Source organism: Gekko japonicus, unplaced genomic scaffold, assembly GCF_001447785.1.
Source record: "Gekko japonicus isolate JY-2015 unplaced genomic scaffold, Gekko_japonicus_V1.1 scaffold1185, whole genome shotgun sequence".
NCBI classification, from domain to species: Eukaryota; Metazoa; Chordata; class Lepidosauria; order Squamata; family Gekkonidae; genus Gekko; species Gekko japonicus.
Window position 1 is genome coordinate 57,563 of NW_015166458.1, and position 19,236 is coordinate 76,798.

The window sequence follows — 19,236 nt, forward strand, 5'->3', positions numbered from 1 at the left end:
CCTCAAAAAGAATATTATAGCATTTAAAAAAGTGCAGAAAATGGCAATTAGAGTGATAAAAGGGTTGGAACACTTTCCCTATGAAGAAAGGTTAAAGCACTTGGGGCTCTTTAGCTTGGAGAAACGACGGCTGAGGGGTGACATGATCGAGGTTTATAAGATTATGCATGGGATAAAGCAGGTCAAGAAAGAAGTACTTTTCTCCCTTTCTCACAATACAAGAACTCGTAGGCACTCCATGAAATTGCTGAGCGGTCGGGTTAGAACAGATGATATACTTCTTCACCCAAAAAGTGATTAACACATGGAATTCACAGCCACAGGAAGTGGTGGCGGCAACAAGCATGGACAGCTTCAAGAGGGAACTGGATAAACATATGGAGCAGAGGTCCATCAGTGGCTATTAGCCACAAGGTATAGATAGGAACTCACAGACTGGGGCAGGTGATGCACTGTATTCTTGGTGCTTGGGGGGGGCAACAGTGGGAGGGCTTCTAGTGTCCTGGCCCCACTGATGGACCTCCTGATGGCACCTGGTATTTTTGGCCACTGAGTGACAGAGGGTTGGACTAGATGGGCCATTGGCCTAATCCAATGTTCTTATGAATATAGGAGAGAGAGAGAAGCTGCTTCAAGGCTGGTAAGAGGAAAGTGGCAACCTACCCATGTGTGTGAAAGGGAAAAGGGTAGGGAAAATGGGAGCTGGCAAATGGGGAACAATGGAGACAGCACATGGGGTGGCTCAGTGGGATAATATGGGATTTCCCCTTGCAGGTCCCCTCTTTATTTGCTAAACGAACTCCAAGTGAATTTTATTTTTGCTGAACATTCATCTTTTGGTAGAACCCTTGAGTTCTGTAGATCTTATTTACACCATTTTTATAGCACTTTTATATAATTTTTATACCATAAGACATTACTATACATTTTTCATGTTTAACAGCTATGGGCATTATCCATGCAGCATGCATGACTCAGAGCGATCCTAAGCAGGCCTATTCAGAATCCTACTCAAGTTTATTCAATGGGACACTCTTGGGAAAGAGGACTGCACTGTAGATTCTGAAGCCACAGCAAAGGTACCTTTCTTATTGTGGGGCCTCTAGTTTGATGCCACTATCCATAGTTCTGTAAATCGGGTACAGTTACTTGCCTAAGGACACTTGGTGAACCTTGGTGAAACTGAAGGACCGCTTTCTCCCTTATGACCCCAAACAGCCACTAAGGGAGGCCCACAGCTTTGGGTGCCCCTGCTGTCTAAGATTAGGAGGGTGGCAACCTGGAAGAGGGCCTTCCTGGTTGTGGCACCAACACTATGGAACTCTCTCCCTAGGGAGATTTGTGTGCCCTCTTTGGGTGCCATCTTCCCCTATTAGGAGAAGACTTTTTTTTGTTCCGTCTGGCGTTCCCTCAGTGATCCCTCCTTCCTAATCAATGTTTTAATTGTTGTTCTTAACTTTGTACTTTAACTCTTGTTTTAATTGTTTTAGTGATCTGTGTTTTTTGTGGGGGGTTAACACCCATAATCACAAGTGAGTTTCTGAGCCACTAAGCTATGCTATTCCAGTGTCTAAGGATTCTACTAAAAGGAAATGGCTTTGGAAAAAGAAGGTTGCTGAACTGACCAAAACAGCGACCATCATCAACAGGAAAGTGGGGGCAGCGTAACATCCTGGATTGTGCTGACCGAAAGTAAGCACACTTGATCCTCAAAGACATGGATGCAGCACTGCTTAATAGAAAGGTGGTTTATAAATAACATTCTTCCAAGACTTTGACATTCATACTCCATGTCAGAAACCATCCCGGGTCCAGCCCACTAGATCATTTACAGACCTTCTTTCATAGATACCTCCCCCACTATTTTACTGACCCCCCCCCCCCCACCCCCTTTTTTTTTTTTTTCTCATGAGGTCCAATGGCAACTCTCCTTGTGCACAAAGTCCCCACCAATCCTAAATTGCCTAGTAGTTCCACATTTATATCTTACTTTAACCCATTCCTTCAATGATGACAACATATTCTATCTTAGTTCTACTGTTAAGGTATGATAGTAATGCTTCTGCATAACTAGGAGTACAAGAAACATCCAGCTGGACAAAGTTTCCCAGAGATGTGCATACACATTTACGACATCTACATGTTACATCTTTCCAGGTAATATCGGTGGAGCTGATTAGCACTTCAACAAAGGTACCAAGTACTAGCAGCTATAAGGAAATTCCTACAGAAACAAAATAGTGGACAATAGGGGAAAGAAATGTATTGTGCCTTTCTATTTTATAAAAAGGTAAAGGTTCCCTTGCTCGAAAGCCAGTCGATTCCGACTCTAGGGTTGCGGTGCTTCTCCGTTTCCAAGCCGAAGAGCCAGCGCTGTCCGAAGATGTTTCCGTGGTCATGTGGCCAGCATGACTAAACACCAAGGCGCACAGAACGCTGTTACCTTCCCACCAAAGTGGTACCTATTGATCTACTTGCAATTTCTTGCTTTCGAACTGCTAGGTTGGCAGGAGCTGGAACTAGAGACGGGAGCTCACTCCGTCATATGGCAACTCAGGTCTTGAACTGCTGAGCTACTGACCTTCCACAGCCTGCAGTTCAGCGTCTTAACCACTTGAGCCACCGTAGCTCTATTTTATAATTATTTTATAATTATGGGCTAATCAGCTCCAAAACTGAAAGAAAAGGAAAGAAAGGAGAGTAAATTGATCTTCTCTTTTTCCTCCCACCACACTATTACCTGTGTGAGGATGTAGCTCCTGCGTGCCTCTTCCATTTTTATCAAACTAGCGTTGATATAATCATTATCGTCTTGCTGCAGTTTAATTCGACTGTGGTCAACTATAGAACAGACAATTAGAAAACACTGCTGAACACCTGTGCGATAAAGACATTCATTTTTAACACCAACCAACTTACTCAGGAACCATGGCTAAACATCTTTCATTTTTAAATAACAAAGTACAAAGCAGCATTCATTAGATACAATTCTGGAAGAACTCTTCTGAAGGAATGGTGGGTTTCAGAGCAGCTGATGTTTAATGCAATGATACCACTGACAGATGTTACAAATCACAATTTCTTTTGCATTCTGGGTAGTCTTAAGGCAGCTCTATGTCCAGCTAGAATTGCGTATGTATTGTAAGAGCAGTGCATTTTTTAATTTTAAAAAAAGGGAAGAGATCAGAATACCAACAACTGAAATTGAATCTCTTCACTTACACTGTCATATCATTTATCAAGTTAAAGTGTCTCCCAAGCTACCAAATTATCATCAATATCCAAACCACTTTGACAGTAACTCCACTCCATTTTTAAAGATCTGAAGTTAGCCCTGTTTAGCCTACCCAGATATAGAAGAATCCCCCACATTTTACAGGAAAACCAAACTGACTGGAAGCCATATCATCTAAAACAAACAAAAATCAATGGTGGTTACCACAAAAAGAACCCCTAAAACTGATCAGTAAGCAAAATTATGTGCAACATTACAGCTTCTATTGAGTTTTCCTGGAAGACTCAACTGATTTTTAGCCTATTAAGTGATTGTAGAGGTTTTCCAGTAGATGAAGATACTGTATCTTCAGTTCTAATTTCAATAGGAGACTTGTGACTGCTGCGCACACACAACAACCTCCCCGTTTTAACCTTCTGTGAGATGCAGGTGGTCATTACGATGCACCTGGAGAGGAAGAAGCTGAAAAAACTGCTTCATGATTTGCTTCAGAGCAGAAGGGAGAGGAAGGACTTGGGAAACGTGGATTTGACACCACATCTTCCCAGTCCTTCTCACAGCCTTACTTGTAAGGGTTGTTCTGATGATAAAATGAGATGCATGCAGTACTATGCTCCTTGGAGAAGGGGCAGGGTCCAAACGTGACATATCGAGACATCAAAAAGAGGCATCAACAGGAATCTCAGGTAACCATGATTTAAATTTTGAAGTGACCACAAGATGATTTTTTTAATTGTATGTGTGGAAATGGAAATAAAAAGATGATTAAAAAAAAAAAAAAAAAAAAAAAAAAAAAAAAAAAATCAGAATTCATTCCTGCCTGGAAACTCGATCTACACATGTGAAGAGGCAGAATTTATTCAGCGGTAAAACAAAGCCATCCTGAACAAGCTCGAGCTGCAAAGCTCTGAACTAATTGGACTCATCTACCTTTGCTTATGAACTACATTTGCCCCAGACATGATTTTATCTCTACATTGTATAAACACCCAGCCACGGAAGTTGGTTACCTAACAAACCAATTGGGCTGTTTTGTCTGCCAAGCAACCTATCTTGGAATTGTTCTAATAGGGTTTTTTTTATTCCTGTCAAAAAGAACTGCATACATTTTGGGAACAAATTTCAAAGTTATAGCCATGTTAGGATGTTGCAACATATACGAAAAGGAGTCTAAAGGTACCTTGAAGGCAACAGATTTTTGTGTCATAAATTTTCACAGATTAGAGCCCTCTTTTCCTTGAAATGTCTGATAGGATTATTCAGATCCAGGAAAACAGTCACAAAATAGCTAAATGAGATAGCAGCAGACATTCCAGTAAGATGCAAGCTCTTCCACTTTGGATAAGCTTAACTCATTTGCAGCAGCTTATCTACACTGTCATCCTTTTCCTATGCCCTGACAACTCAAACACAGAAGAACACTGTTCTTTGCAAGCTGCATCGCCAGAAATGATGTCACTGAAGCCTTTACATTTTTTTCCAGACTTCTAAAAAGTAGCACAAGCCAACTGTTGGGTCTATTCTAGCCAATGTAATGGAAGAGCCCCCTGTCCTACTCTTCTCCTTTAAGTGTTTTGTTAAATTAGTGATGTTGAGCAAAATCAGTTGGCAGGGGGGCACGCAGACACAGATGTCCCATGCAACTAACCAAATTCTTGTATTGACAGCTTAAAACTGAGGCAAGCCATTGTACACTGCTGGAGTTCAAGCCCGTATCACCTACTGTCGACCTACTATGGCATGTTAAAGTTGCAAGCCTCCCCATCTGTTAACAAACACATAATAAGAGCTTTATTTTCTAAACACTATTTTATGCGAACAATATCCATAGAAGAGGTTATCATCCTACTAGAAATAAATTATACTTACAAGGGCTGACATCTCTGTACCTGTTGCGAGTTTTATTTTTGAGAAGTTTGGCCACTTTGCAAGGGAAGTCACCGGCTTCATGTCTTATGTCCTAGGGAAAAAAATGAAAGACAATTTGCACCTGCTGTCAGTTTACATGAGGAGCCAGAGTTCAGTGCATTTGTGTTTTGCTTTGTTTTTGTTAGTTCATAAAATCCACTGGAAGTGGATGGGGTAATCGTGGAATTCATTTCTCTTTGGAAAGTGCACACAGCAACTGTTAAAGGCAAACATTTTATTTATTTGTTTTAAATTAAACAAGCTAAGGATTGCCTCTGGTGACACAGGCTAATATTATTGGCTGAAGTCATGGAGGTACCATCCACCGAAAATGGACCTGGACAGTAAGAATTGTGGGCTGTGACCATGTTGTCTGCTGGACACCTCTGATGTGATGCACAACCCCAAGAATTCTTTCACTGCCAAAACAAACTAGATCCACGCTGGTACATTTTAATTGCAAAATATCAACTAAATGAAAGTAGGACAGTTAAACAGGGATATCTGGAGCAACACATTTGTTCATCGATATTCAGCACACCACCACTGCATAAATACGTATTAATAGCTAAAGGCGACACATGTCTGGTTGAGATAAGAAGCCAAGTTTTTCCTTGAGTCATCACCAAGCTGTACTGGCACTGCAGATTTAAAGAGGACACTTCGTACTCAATGCGTTTTTGATACCAAGACAGGAACACCATCAACAGAGCTCTCCAACTTCTGTTCCAGTCGCTTACCTCTTCTGCATCTAACAAATCATTCAATACTCCGCTTAAATAATACAATGGTTGCCTTAAAATATAAATCAGAGCCTCATTACGTACAGCAGGAGAGCAGTACAAAAAGCGTACAGCCTAAGGAAAGACGGAAAACCTTGTGTAGACTGAGAAACAGAAAGAAAGAAGCTGCAAGGTTGTCACTCCAGGCGCTACCCAAAGCCAGCTGTTGTAAGGAAACTGAAGAAATCCCAGGACAGGGGTCTTACTTGTCCAGAATGAACAGTAAAGCTCAGCTTGAAAAAGGCCATCCAAGACAATTAAACAAGAGGCTGGGCCAAATGCATCATTTTCCACTAGGACTGGACTGAAGCCATTTTTTAATTTATTTTAACTAAATGTAAAAAGACTTTACACGGGTGCCATGCAAGCCTACTTTGTTTCCCCTAGTCTCTTTAGACATAATAGAGATTGAGTGCCAAATCCCAGTCAAAGCGATTTTCATGGAAAACACACCGTGGCAGACTGTACACAGCCCTGTCAAGAACTGAGCTAATAAATGGCTCGGAAAGCTGTTTTAATTTATACTGCGGCTTGCATGATAAAACTCTCCTAAAAGATCGTCAAGTCAGACCTCCAGTAACAAAAAATAGTGCTCTAAGTACAGACACATGAAATGCCTCTGATACAACTAGGGCGGATCTACTTCTCAAATCCTGTAGCCACACAAACTCCTATGCAGCCACACCTCAGCCTTCCCTGACCACAGTATCCTGTTTCACTTCAACTACAGCATCCTCGGTCTATCTGTGTTGCCACTTAAGAGAGGGTGAAACTACTGGTGTTCCTCTTATACCATCCTCCAATATCTCCATGAAAAAGGGATTCAACTACTATAACCTTGTGACTGGCAGGCCACCAAGAAACGGAAGATTTTATTTATTTATTTTTGGATTTATATCCCGCCCTCCCCTGAAGGCTCAGGGCGGTTAACAGTGAGGCACGAGTGCCAAAGTTAAAACAGATAAAAACAGCATAAAACAGAATAAAACAATATAATACAAACAACAAAGTGTCAGTGCTCCATTTATCACAAGATGGGGTAGATCTTAACCTAACGGCAACGTTCCAATAGCCTGTCATCCCTTCTCCTTCCAGGGTCACCTCGCACCCCGATGGAACCACATAATGGTGGAAGTGGTGCGATGATGCATAAATTGCGGTGATGGAATAGTGGTGGCGGCAGCTCCTACTCAAAAGCCTGGTGGAAGAGCTCCGTCTTACAGGCCCTGCGGAACTGAGAAAGGTCCTGCAGGGCCCGGATCTCCTTCGGAAGCTCCTTCCACCAGGTAGGAGATCACAAACTACAGTGAGTTTTCTGAAACTCATGGTCCCCAGAGTCCTAAGACACTTGAATTTCAGTCTCATGCTAACGTTTTTAAAGCCACATCCTTACGATAAGAAAGGTGGGATTTTTAACTTTGCTCTGTGAAGGAACAGAAAACTTGAAAGACAACAAGCACCAACAGTGCAAGATCTCCAGGCTTAGATACGTGAGCTTTTGAGCATGAGTCACCAGATAGCAATAACCTCATGTGCTCGATTCATTTCGGGAAAACAGATATGGCAACAAATGTGACTTGTGAATTGGGAGGAAGTGGGAGCTTACGAGAGACAAATCACTTTATCCCTTGAATCTTTATAAGCAAATCTAGATGCAAGTTTCCCATTTCCTTTGTAAGAATTCTGTTTAATATTTCATACAGAGGATCTTTAGATTGAGATGAAAAGAGGTCTTATTCTCTTATATCAGTTCCTTCACTCGGTCCTGCTTAGCTGCACCAGCACTTTTGTTTATAAATACTACCAAAGTATCATGATGGGCCATCACATTCTGATGAACCGCTTGCATAAAATCTGGTAAGTGTTCAGGCAACAATCCTAACATGTGTTATCAGGTTGGGACATTGTTCTTCCTGCCAACACTTAAGTGAAATCCTGTAGACAGTCTTGATGGGTCAATCGTGTCTCCCTTATTCTTTAACATTAAGCCACTAAACAGGATACTCGTCAACATTTTGTAAACGAATGCATGGATGTGCTTGACTGTCCAGTAATCCTCCCACACAGCAGTACACATCTGCAGAGAACTTTATCCATCTGTGTCTTCCTCCGCATTAGTTTATCCTCCATTTGTTTAAAAGCCAAGAGGGGATATTCCCCCCCACCAGTTAAAGATATATTTGAAAAATAACTGTTTGATAATATACTACCATGGTTCAAAATATACATTTACACCTGCATGGCACCCCAATGTTTGTATGTATGCATTTAGATATATGCCACAGACACTTCCAAGAGACATGACAGAGGTCTATAAAATTTTATATGGTGTGGAGAGTGGACAGAGAGAAACTTTTCTCCCTCTCCTGTAATACCAGAACCTGAGGTCTGAAACTAAGGGGACATTTTAGAGTCAGGAAGGAGTTTTCCTCCAGGGCAGATTGGTTCAGGGATCCTAGAGGTTTTTTTGCCTTTGTCTGGGCATAGAGCAGGGGTCACTGGAAGAGTCAGGGTGGGGGAACTGTGAATTTCCTGCATTGTGCAGGGAGATGGACTTGATGACTCTTGGGGTCACCTCCAGCTTTTTATGTTTCTAAAGTACTTCTTCAAATAGTGCATAGTGTCAGAGCCCCTGGAGAAATCAGTTCTCAATATCATTCAGAAGAAGTAGAGTTTATTGAGACACTGATAGGATCCAGATTCATAATGTACTTTGTTAGGACTGAGGCCCAGCACGTGAAGCCAGCAATTATATCATAATCAAAGCCCGCCAAGCTAATGCTCTAAAATTCTCAGGGGAACTAGGTTACATGGCTATACCAGACAGATAACGGGCAGAAACAAAACCATACATTCCAGCTTGTGCACCCCCGACCTCTCCATGGCAACCAAGCTCCTGACAGACGCTTTGGTTGACACATAGTTAAACTGTGGAACTTGCTGCCATAGGATGTAATGATGGCTGCCAATTTGGAAGGCCTTAAAAGGGAACTGGACAAATTCATGGAGGATAGGGCTACCAATGGCTACTAGTCATGATGGATCTCTACTCCCTCCAGTACCAGAGGCAGTGGTGCCTCTTTATGTCAGCTTCTGGGGGGCACAGGTGAGAGGATGCTGTTGCAGTCTTCCTGTTGGTGGGCTTCCTGGAAGTATCTGGTTGGCTGCTATGTGAACAGAATATGCTGGACTAGATGGGCATATGGTCAGATCTAGCAGGGCTCTTCTTGTGTTCATTATCCACAGACACTTTTTTAGAGACCCTGTGGAGGGAGCTAAAGAATGACAAAATATACAGACAGGAAGCAGCAATATTTGAAGTGTCCTACTACTGTTACTGATATCTTCTGCTTGGAAATGATCCAAAATATTTCCCATAGAGATTTAGTAATTTGTTCAACACCACTGTGAAGCACAGTACTTCTCAAAAAGTCAGTATCGCCATTTACATCAGTGAGTCAATTAAATACCAGTAACACAGAGATTTCTGTCAAGCAGACATGCTTTATGATGGCTGGCTTTACACAGCTGCAATGTCTTCTGCATTCACACAGTCACCAGATAAGAATCACAAAATATGAAAATGGCAGCACTATAACTATATTCTACCAACCTAGCAGTTCGAAAGCAAGAAATTGCAAGTAGATAAATAGGTACCACTTCGGTGAGAAGGTAACAGCATTCCGTGCACTTTGGTGTTTAGTCATGCCGGCCACATGACCACGGAAATGTCTTCGGACAGCGCTGGCTCTTCGGCTTGGAAACGGAGATGAGCACCGCAACCCTAGAGTCAGACTTGACTGGCTTTCGAGCAAGGGAACCTTTACCTTTACCTTTAAAGCTTTTCAGTCAGATCACAGGTGAACAAAGTGAAGCCTCAACCTTAATTGTCGTCTCTCGAATGAAAGCACAATTTAGCGTGCAGTAACCAACTACTTCTTTTCTACGGAAGTACATTGCTAGCCACCACTGGCGGCCAGACATAGCTTTAATGCAGAGTTTTAAGGGGACAGATAGTATCTTGCATCTTGTGATTTAATGACGTGCTAGTTGGAGAACAAGTATTTTGGTTCTTGGGGATATTATTTTTACCAGATTACTTTTCATTAGTTTGGCTGCTTAGCATTGCTGCTTAATATGGAGGGGAATTAAATAAGCAATTGTAATCTCGCTGCTATAAATGTACCCTTGCAACATAGCTTTCCTAGAAAGCCCCTTGCTGATTCAGTCCTAGAGAAGTAATTTGACACAAATTGCAGTGAAGCAATCCAAGCAGTACTTCCATGAACTAGTCAGCAGGCGAGAGCTGTGCTGAAATACCTAGCTGTCAGTATGTAAACTAGGTAGAAGGGTTAAATCTTGTCAGCACTTGGAAATGGCATATGTGGAAAATTCTCTCCCTCCTACTCACCAGCTCCAGACACTTGGGAGGCAAGTACTCAGGCTGATGTCTACCAACTGTTCCTGTCAGAACCGCAAGGGCACACAGATGGGTTATTGACACCTACCCCCTCAGATGCGAAGTAGCCCCCCTCTCCAACACTGGAAGTGTTCCAAAGCATGTTCTGGAAGCCTTATTTTGCCTGGCTTTCCAAGGCCAGAAATGAAGTGAAACTGAGTTTCATTACCTGTAGTGCACTATTTCCATTGATTGGTTTCAAATTAATATGCTAGCTTAACCCATCTCCACTAATCCAATTTCTTCACAAGTATCAGAGACAATCCAAGTAGTACAACTGGGGTCATAGCTCAGGGCAATGCATGTGTTTTGCATACATAAGATCCCAAAGTACAATCCCAGGAGCCCCAGCTACAAGAATTTCAGGTAACATGGCTGAAAAGGAGATTTTGGGGAAACTGTTGGAGGCTGGGTACTTAATCAGCTCCTTAAATCAAATGGGACAACTGGTGGACACTGGACAATTCCAGTTGCTACCTGAACCTAATATACAGGATAGACTGTAACTCAAATGATAAAGGGGTTGGAACACTTTCCCTATGAGGAAAGGTTAAGGCGCTTAGGGCTCTTTAGCTTGGAGAAACGACGACTGAGGGGTGACATGATTGAGGTTTATAAGATTATGCATGGGAAAGAGCAGGTAGAGAAAGAGGTACTTTTCTCTCTTTCTCACAATACAAGAACTCGTGGGCACTCCATGAAATTGCTGAGCGGCCGGGTTAGAACAGATAAGAGGAAGTACTTCTTCACCCAAAGAGTGATTAACACTTGGAATTCACTGGCACAGGAAGTGGTGGCGGCTACAAGCATGGACGGCTTCAAAAGGGAATTAGATAAGCATATGGAGCAGAGGTCCATCAGTGGCTATTAGCCACAAGGTATAGATAGGGACTCTGGGGCAAGTGATGCTCTGTCTTCTTGGTGCTTGGGGGGGCCAACAGTGGGAGGGCTTCTAATGTCCTGGCCCCACTGGTGGACCTCCTGATGGCACTGGTATTTCTGGCCACTGTGTGATACAGAGTGTTGGACTGGATGGGCCTTTGGCCTGATCCAACATTGGCATCTCTTATGTTCTTATAACATTAAGAACCACAGAAGCTATGGCTATCCAGGCCATTACAGAACAAGAATCTGTTCTTCTTAGTTTGAATTTGTCACAAGAAAATCGGTCTGTGAAGCCATCAATGCACATCCCTTCTGCCACACCAGATAACAAAACCATCAACAAAAACTATCAACAAAAGAGGTCCTTTGAAAGTGGAATGACATCGCAAACCTAACTGGGGTAGGGGGAGTGGGTTGCAAAAGGACAAATTATTTCCAGACTTTTCTGAACTCTTCACCAACGATGGCCAAACATTCTTGTAAGTGCACTTGAAAGAAAGAGCGTATGATTACTTTCCCAGTCTTTGGACAGGAAATTTCCAACTGCTGCTCACAACTTCCTCCAGTGAGGCAGCCATTCTTCATGACATACACCGATACAATGGCTTGTGAGCTGCAACTCCACAAGTGTTGTCTTTCTGCATGCTCCCTGAGAGCTCACAGGGGTTCAATGGATGTCACTGCCTGCAAAATTATGTTTATGCAGGCCTTCAGCTGCCTTTGACTGCCTACATGGGCAAGGTGGAAGTCAGTGTGAGCAGAGAATTGGTTCTGGAAAGTGGAAAAGCACTTTTTCACTGCCCTGACATGAAGAAACAGGAGCACTTTGCGGTATCGAAGGCACAATCTTGGGCTTTACTTAGGTGTTACAGGATTGAATTAAGCAGCAGTAGTAGTAATTTATTATGTTGACCATAGGTCATAACAATACAAAAAAAAATGCATAAAATCCCACATGATAAAACTCCAAGGTAAATACAAGTTAAATTAATATCCAACAAGGTCATATAAATACAGAGCCAAATTAGGTCGTGGTCATTTCCATACAATTCGATCTAATCGATCTAGCCACCAATGCAAACAAAGTGACTCTGTGAGAAACACAGGGATCTTTATCTGCAAGCAAAAATAAAACTTTTTCCATATCTGAAACTCCTTCATGCAGAGGTAAGATACTAGTGATAAATTTATTTTGAGGGGGCAAAAGAAGAGGGCATCTCAAAATGTAATGGGTCAAATCATCTACTTCGCCAGTGCCACACATAGAAAGTCGTAAGGGGGCAGGGTAGGATTGAAGTAATACAGTCAACCTTCCTACTGAAGGCACAGGAAAGAACAAACCACATTTCTCTGTTAAATGTATTACAAAAGAATGCTGCTCATCAAATTTCAACAATATCTTCTGCTGAGTATTATACTAGCATTGAGAAAAGTTTATAATAAAAAGTTGGCAGAGATCAAAAAGGAAAAAAATAGATTCTGTAGCAGTTTATACATCTGTAACAAACGTTTCAAGTCAATGGAACATCCTACCCAATGGTTTAAGAACGACTATGATTAGCCCTAACTAGAGCGGGAATTAAGATTGCTGGGGAAAAGATCAACAACCTCAGATATGCAGACGATACCACTCTAATGGCAGAAAGTGAAGAGGACCTCAAGAGCCTCTTGCTCAGGGTAAGGGAGGAAAGCGATGGCGAACCTAAACAGCATGATAAAAAGTAGAGACATCACTCTGCCAACAAAAGTCCGCATGGTCAAAGCAATGGTATTCCCAGTAGTCATGTATGGCTGCGAGAGTTGGACTATAAGGAAGGCCGAGCGCCAAAGAATAGATTCTTTTGAACTATGGTGCTGGAGAAGACTCTTGAGAGTCCCTTGGACTGCAAGAAGATCAAATCAGTCAATCCTAAAAGAAATCAACCCTGACTGTTCCCTGGAAGGCCAGATAATGAAACTGAAGCTCAAATACTTTGGCCACCAAATGAGAAGGGAACACTCCCTGGAGAAGACCCTGATGCTGGGAAAGATTGAAGGTCAAAGAAGACGGGGACGGCAAAGGATGAGATGGTTAGACAGTGTCATCAATGCAATGAACATGAAGTTGAGCAAACCTCAGAGGACGGCGGAAGACAGGAGGGCCTGCCGGGAGCTGGTCCATGGGGTCGCAAAGAGTCGGACTCAACTGTGCGACTGAACAACAACAAGAGCTATGAAAGAGCTACCCATACACAAGAGAATGCATTGAAAAATGCAAATTATTCCTTAGCTGTCCCCCTTTCTGAGGTACAGATTTTGCTGGTGATCATACTACTAAAAATACTGCTTTACACATATTGGTAGACAACAAGGTAAGAGTCTTTATTTAAATGTGAATACATATTTGGCTTGTTCCACTTCATTTAAGTTTGGTTTGGATTTTATATTCTGAGGGCTGCTCTTTTTTTGTTATGGCAACACCGGAGAATCTTAGGTGTCAAGGATCTTCTCAGTTTTAAGTAAATAAGAAGGTTAAGCACAACTCCGTCCTAAAAGAACAAGGAGTACAAGAATCTCTCAACTAGCAAGAACAAAACACATCCGTAGAACATTCCAGAAGGCCCAAGGGTGATGAAATACAAGTGAACAAACATTCAAAATATAACCCTACCATTTCCTCGGAGCTGCCTAAAAGTCAGATGTGAGCAGAGAGGGGACAGGCGGGACAGATTGAGGAACTGGCAGTGCTAAATAAAACTACCCACTGAGACAGGATTAGGGACCCTCCCTCTTACAGTAGTACACAGTGGAAGACAGTAAGAGACACCACTTGAACATTAAACCTAAATAACGGTTACGAATTGCAAAAGTCTAGGTAAACTGCTCTCTGTATATGCAAAAGAAAAAACACAATACATTCTGAGGTACCATTTGCCTGAAAGGTAATATGCCGATCAACTGATGGACTGTCGCTTGACAAGAGTTGACCAGTTATTTGACTAAAGTGAAATCTGGTCAAGCTTCCTATGAAATCAAGAATGCCCCTGTGCAGGTGGAGTTTTCCTTTTTGCTTGCAAGGGCACAAATTAAGGCTTGTTTTCCTCCATAGCAGTCAAAATTCAGAATTCAGATGGAGAAAGATGATACTGAGGACAAACTTGGGATGCTGGTGGAGGTAAAAGATCAGTAACAGTTGAGAATAACTGAAGAATTGGCCTTCTGCAAAACTGCCATGTAAATACTGTGTATATGATTGCTGTCTTAATGTGGAGTTTTAAATGTATGTTGCTGTGACCTAAACTGTAGGCCTGAAGAGTAAGAAAGAGGGAGGCTGGATGGGTGAGTGAATACATATTACTTTACAGCACTCTGTAGCACTTCTCTCAAGCCCCTCCCAAGCCTTTCTCTGAACAAAACAACCAACTCTGCTCCCCATAGGGTACAGCTATCACCCAGTCATAACATACTTTCTGTGTAGAAGTTATTTGCCTGGGTGGCAAAGTTGGGAAGTTAAGCTGTGAGGAAGTTATTGGCCTAAGTGGCAAGTAAGAAAATAAGCCTGTGTGGCTAAGTCTATTTCAGGAACCATTACACTTATGTACCTATCTGAAACTGTTATACTTATTAACTATACGGAAATTATGAAACAGTTTTACTTATAAATAAACTCTATTCATGTATAAGACAAACAACAGCTTATTTTAGAGTCAAGGATCCTCGTTTACCACACAGCCATGTGCTGACCTTTCTGTCACTCTACCATTCGCAATTGGGTCCAAATAAGAATTCTAAGGCAAGGGCCTTTGGTAGCAGTGAAAATAAGGAAGGTAAGGAGGCAGCACAACACATATCACCTCAGAACGCTACAGAGAGGTGCCTTCACAGAGGTTACGCATAAAGGGGTCACACAGAAAAACGGCACAAAGTTACATGCCCTTTAAAATGAATTTTTATCTTTTCATTTAAAAATAAAAATAATAAAATTAAAAATATGGACCATAATAGAAGCCAAAGGGGGGGGGGAAACTATATAAAAATAGTTCACATTTATCGAAACATTGTTAAAAGTTGTCACCGCTCAAAATATTTTTTAAAGTTAATGTAGCTTGGCACACTTCTCTCACTTGAGCAGAGGAACATGTGAGCTCGAAGAGACTTTAGGCTGCTGTTTCCGGGCCAGAAGGAGCATTCTGAAGGGGAAAGGCCCTGTGAGAAAGGGGCAGTTGGGACCATTCACTCCATGTGCCTCAGAAACTCCCAGTCCCAAAGAAATGTAGAACCCAATCATCACAAGGAGGGCAGATCCCCTGGTGTGGGCCAGAGATACATCTTCCCCCCTGCTAGCCTGAGAGGTTCTTCTTTTTGGGAAACGGCAGACTACAATGGCAATCTCTCACTGGCTATCTGAAGAGACTGCTTCACCAGGCAGACCACTTGCCACGTGGCCTATGAGGGGGCAAGTCCATACCTTCTTTCAATATAGCCTTCAGCCCAAGAAGGTCAGGATTCCATTTTCTAATGCCCTTTTCTAAACAGCGGCAATTTATTGCCTGCTCTTCTCATTGAAACTCAAGGGGGTTTAAACAGAAAACAAAACATAAAAAAGTAATCATACAATCATCCATTGAACAATATAATAGGACGAGGAATACAAAATTAAAGGACAATGTGAACAGCAAATAGCCCAGGAAGGTATAGTGCGAGCGATGCAGAAAGTGGGATTACGAAGGAACAAGGCAATGCAGTACTCACCTCCCACTTGCATATAAAAATGCCCTTTCACAGCATTCTACCTCACTACAGTGCTAACTCCATTAAAAGAATGCCTCCTGATTAGTGAGATTTTTAAAAAATAATTGTAAGTATCAAACCTGCTGATGATTAAAAGACATATAGATGTGTTCACATGCGCACAAGCACACACACACACACACACACACACACACACACACACACTTGCTAGGCTAATGAAGGTTAAAAAATTTGACTAGTCAGATGCTGCTCCAACCCTAGTCTTGAACATATAATAAAGTGAAAGGCATAATAAAAAGGACATTGGGTGGGATTATATGCCAAAGTTATCACACAACAAAATGCCATGTCAATAAGACTACAGTAAGTTGTAAAGGTGCTGATTAACAATAGTAGGGGGTAATCAGAAGAGGATGTTACCAAGCTCACATGAGTGCCAAAGTCTTTGAACACAGCAGCTCTTTTTGGGCACACATAGGCCCATGGTCTATACGGGCACCACGATAATATCGATGTAAAGCAAAATTCTCCATTTTTCCAAAACAAAGGAATACAGTAGTTGGTAGTCATTTAAACAGAGCACTACAACCGAAGAGGTACTCCAAAACATTTGCTTACATAACCCACAAGATATTCTTGGAGATGGCATCCTTCTTGGGCAACAGCAGACTACAATGATCCATGGAGCCTGATGGTAATTAGAGACCTCCCTAAAGGTAAAGGTAAAGGTTCCCTTGCTCGAAAGCCAGTCGAATCCGACTCTAGGGTTGCGGTGCTCATCTCCGTTTCAAAGCCGAAGAGCCAGCGCTGTCCGAAGACGTTTCCGTGGTCATGTGGCCGGCATGACTAAACACCAAGGCACACGGAACGCTGTTACCTTCCCACCGAAGTGGTACCTATTTATCTACTTGCAATTTCTTGCTTTCGAACTGCTAGGTTGGCAGGAGCTGGAACTAGAGACAGGAGCTCACCCTGTCTTGCGGCACCCGGGTCTTGAACCGCTGAACTACTGACCTTCCACAGCCTGCAGTTCAGCGTCTTAACCACTTGAGCCACCGCAGCTCCATAGAGACCTCCCTACAGTGCCCCTAACAACCATGAAGCCATGACAGTGACAGTGGGCCATGGTATGGTACAGGCTTGTCTACCTAGTTCCAGTTGACAACTACAACCTACTGGTAAGTAAATTAAGCCACCCTGGTCCTCCCTCAGTGTCTTCTCACTGTCATCTCCCAGCAGTTGTACAAGATGACAGATTTCGGAGGGGTTGTGGCTCAGTTCTACAGCATCCGCTTGGCATGCAGAAGGTCCCGAGTTCGATCCCCAGCACCTCCAGTTAAAAGGCCAGGCAGTTGGCAATGAAAAAGACCACTGTCTGAGACACTGGAGAGCTGCTGCCAGTCTGTATACACAATACTAACCCCGATGGACCAATTTGGGGTAAAGCAAATTCACGTATTCATGTATTAACAGATGATGCAATATATTTGACTAAATTTAGAATATTAGAATCATAGAATTGGAAGGGAACTCCAGGGCCATCCAGTCCAACAACCTGCAGAAGGCAGGAAATTCACAAATACCTCCCCCCACCCCCCACCCCAGTGACCCCTGCTCTATGCCCAGAAGAGGGCAAAAAAAAAAAAAACCCAACCAAAAAAACCCCCACCCCTTCCAGGATCCCTGCCAAACTGGCCTGGAGAACAATTGCTTCCTGACCCCAAAGTGGCGATCAGCATTTCCCTGGGTGTGTAAGAAAGGGCCACGAGAACTAAACACGGATGCCCTACCTTCTTGTAATATGCCTAAATTCACATAAAATATTGTTAACCTAAAAATGCAGGTTATCTTTCCTATGACTCTTTTTTTGCATAGAAAATCAGGTCATCTGTCTTATAGGGCTTCCGTTTCAACTGTATCATCTAACATCACTGTACTAAATTTTAAATTCATTTTTTAAGAAAAGATTTATTATAATATATAGTATCTTAAAAAAAATATAACTCCCCAGTGCTTCTAAAGTAGAAGCTCAGAAAGTACATTATAGAACGGGAAGAAGAGGGAAGGGCGCAAGATATGAATAGCCAACATAACTAAAATGCCCAAACGTCACAGAAAGGACCGAATATTTTGTAAATGAAAACTGCATGTTGGCATTTGCAACATCAACCAGGAAGCTCTGCCAGGAAAAAGTCAAACTTTTCTAAAGTATCAATATCAAATACTAAAGCAAGATCTAGATAGACTAATGAAGTCCAGAGCTGGGACTGAAAATGCCTGCCTAGCTCTGTGATTTAGCTAACAGCTTAAACCTTGTGCACATCTGAGAACCATGTCTGTTTTGTTTCTTCGCCTTCAGATAACATATCCTCCAGCAGCTACACACAAATCAAAAAATTATATTGGAGGAGATCACTGCTGTGTGGCCTCTTTTGGCATAATAATAGTAATAGTAATAATAATAAATGCCATCAAACCACAACCCTCATGGCAACCCCAAGATCACAGGATTTAAGGCAAGAGATGAGCAGAGGTGATTTTTCACTGCCTTCCTCTGAATAGCAACCTCTGTTTTCCTTGGTGATCTCCCCATCCAAGAACTAACTGTGGCCAAGCCCATTTAGCTTCCAGACTCTAATGAGACTGGGCTAAGCTAGGGCTATGAGGCTGCTTCTTTTGGCATAATCTCTAGAATAATGCCGGTATTTTCTGCTCTTTTGACTATTCTAGTAAGTCCTAGAGTATAAGAAATGAAATTCCAGAAGGTAAGCAATGTTGACTTTATTCTGGGTATCCTCTCTTACGATTGATGTATAATCTCTCAGAGAAGAAAAATATTCCTCTTAATTATTTAAAACACTGACAGCACACATCTACAGAGAATCCTACTGAGGTTTATGCAATGAAACTTACTCCAAGGAAAGTGTTCTTAGACTGCAATGTAAATTTTCACTTGGTATTATAATGTCAAAGGTAATGGTTATTTAAATACCAGCACAGTACTAACAGTAAACTGGCTGCCTTTATGTGGATAATCGAAGTTGCACAATGTAGTCATCCACAGAAAAGGTAGGGTCTGTACCCACATGGGGGGCTATGGAGAAAAATGTGACATCGTAAATTAACTAAAAGGAGAGAACTCTCAAGTGCTCAGCCTATCAAGGAAGGAAGGAAGATGTTCTAGGAGAAATGGAACATTGAGAACAGTGAGGAGTTTTAGCTAAAGTGGAGGGGGA

At 42.1% G+C, this 19,236-nt stretch overlaps 1 protein-coding gene across 1 annotated transcript in view; it reads right to left on the reverse strand.

Moving 5' to 3' along the window:
- PTPN1 (protein tyrosine phosphatase, non-receptor type 1) overlaps window positions 1–5,191 on the reverse strand; it is a 28,886-nt gene extending 23,695 nt beyond the window's left edge. Inside the window, exons 1-2 of the mRNA XM_015412049.1 lie at window positions 5,105–5,191; window positions 2,741–2,841 (exon numbers count right to left, since the gene is read on the reverse strand). Coding sequence (XP_015267535.1) covers window positions 2,741–2,776 — 36 coding nt within the window. The 5' untranslated portion in view covers window positions 2,777–2,841; window positions 5,105–5,191. The remainder of the gene's footprint in view (window positions 1–2,740; window positions 2,842–5,104) is intronic.
- Window positions 5,192–19,236: the final 14,045 nt, after the last annotated feature.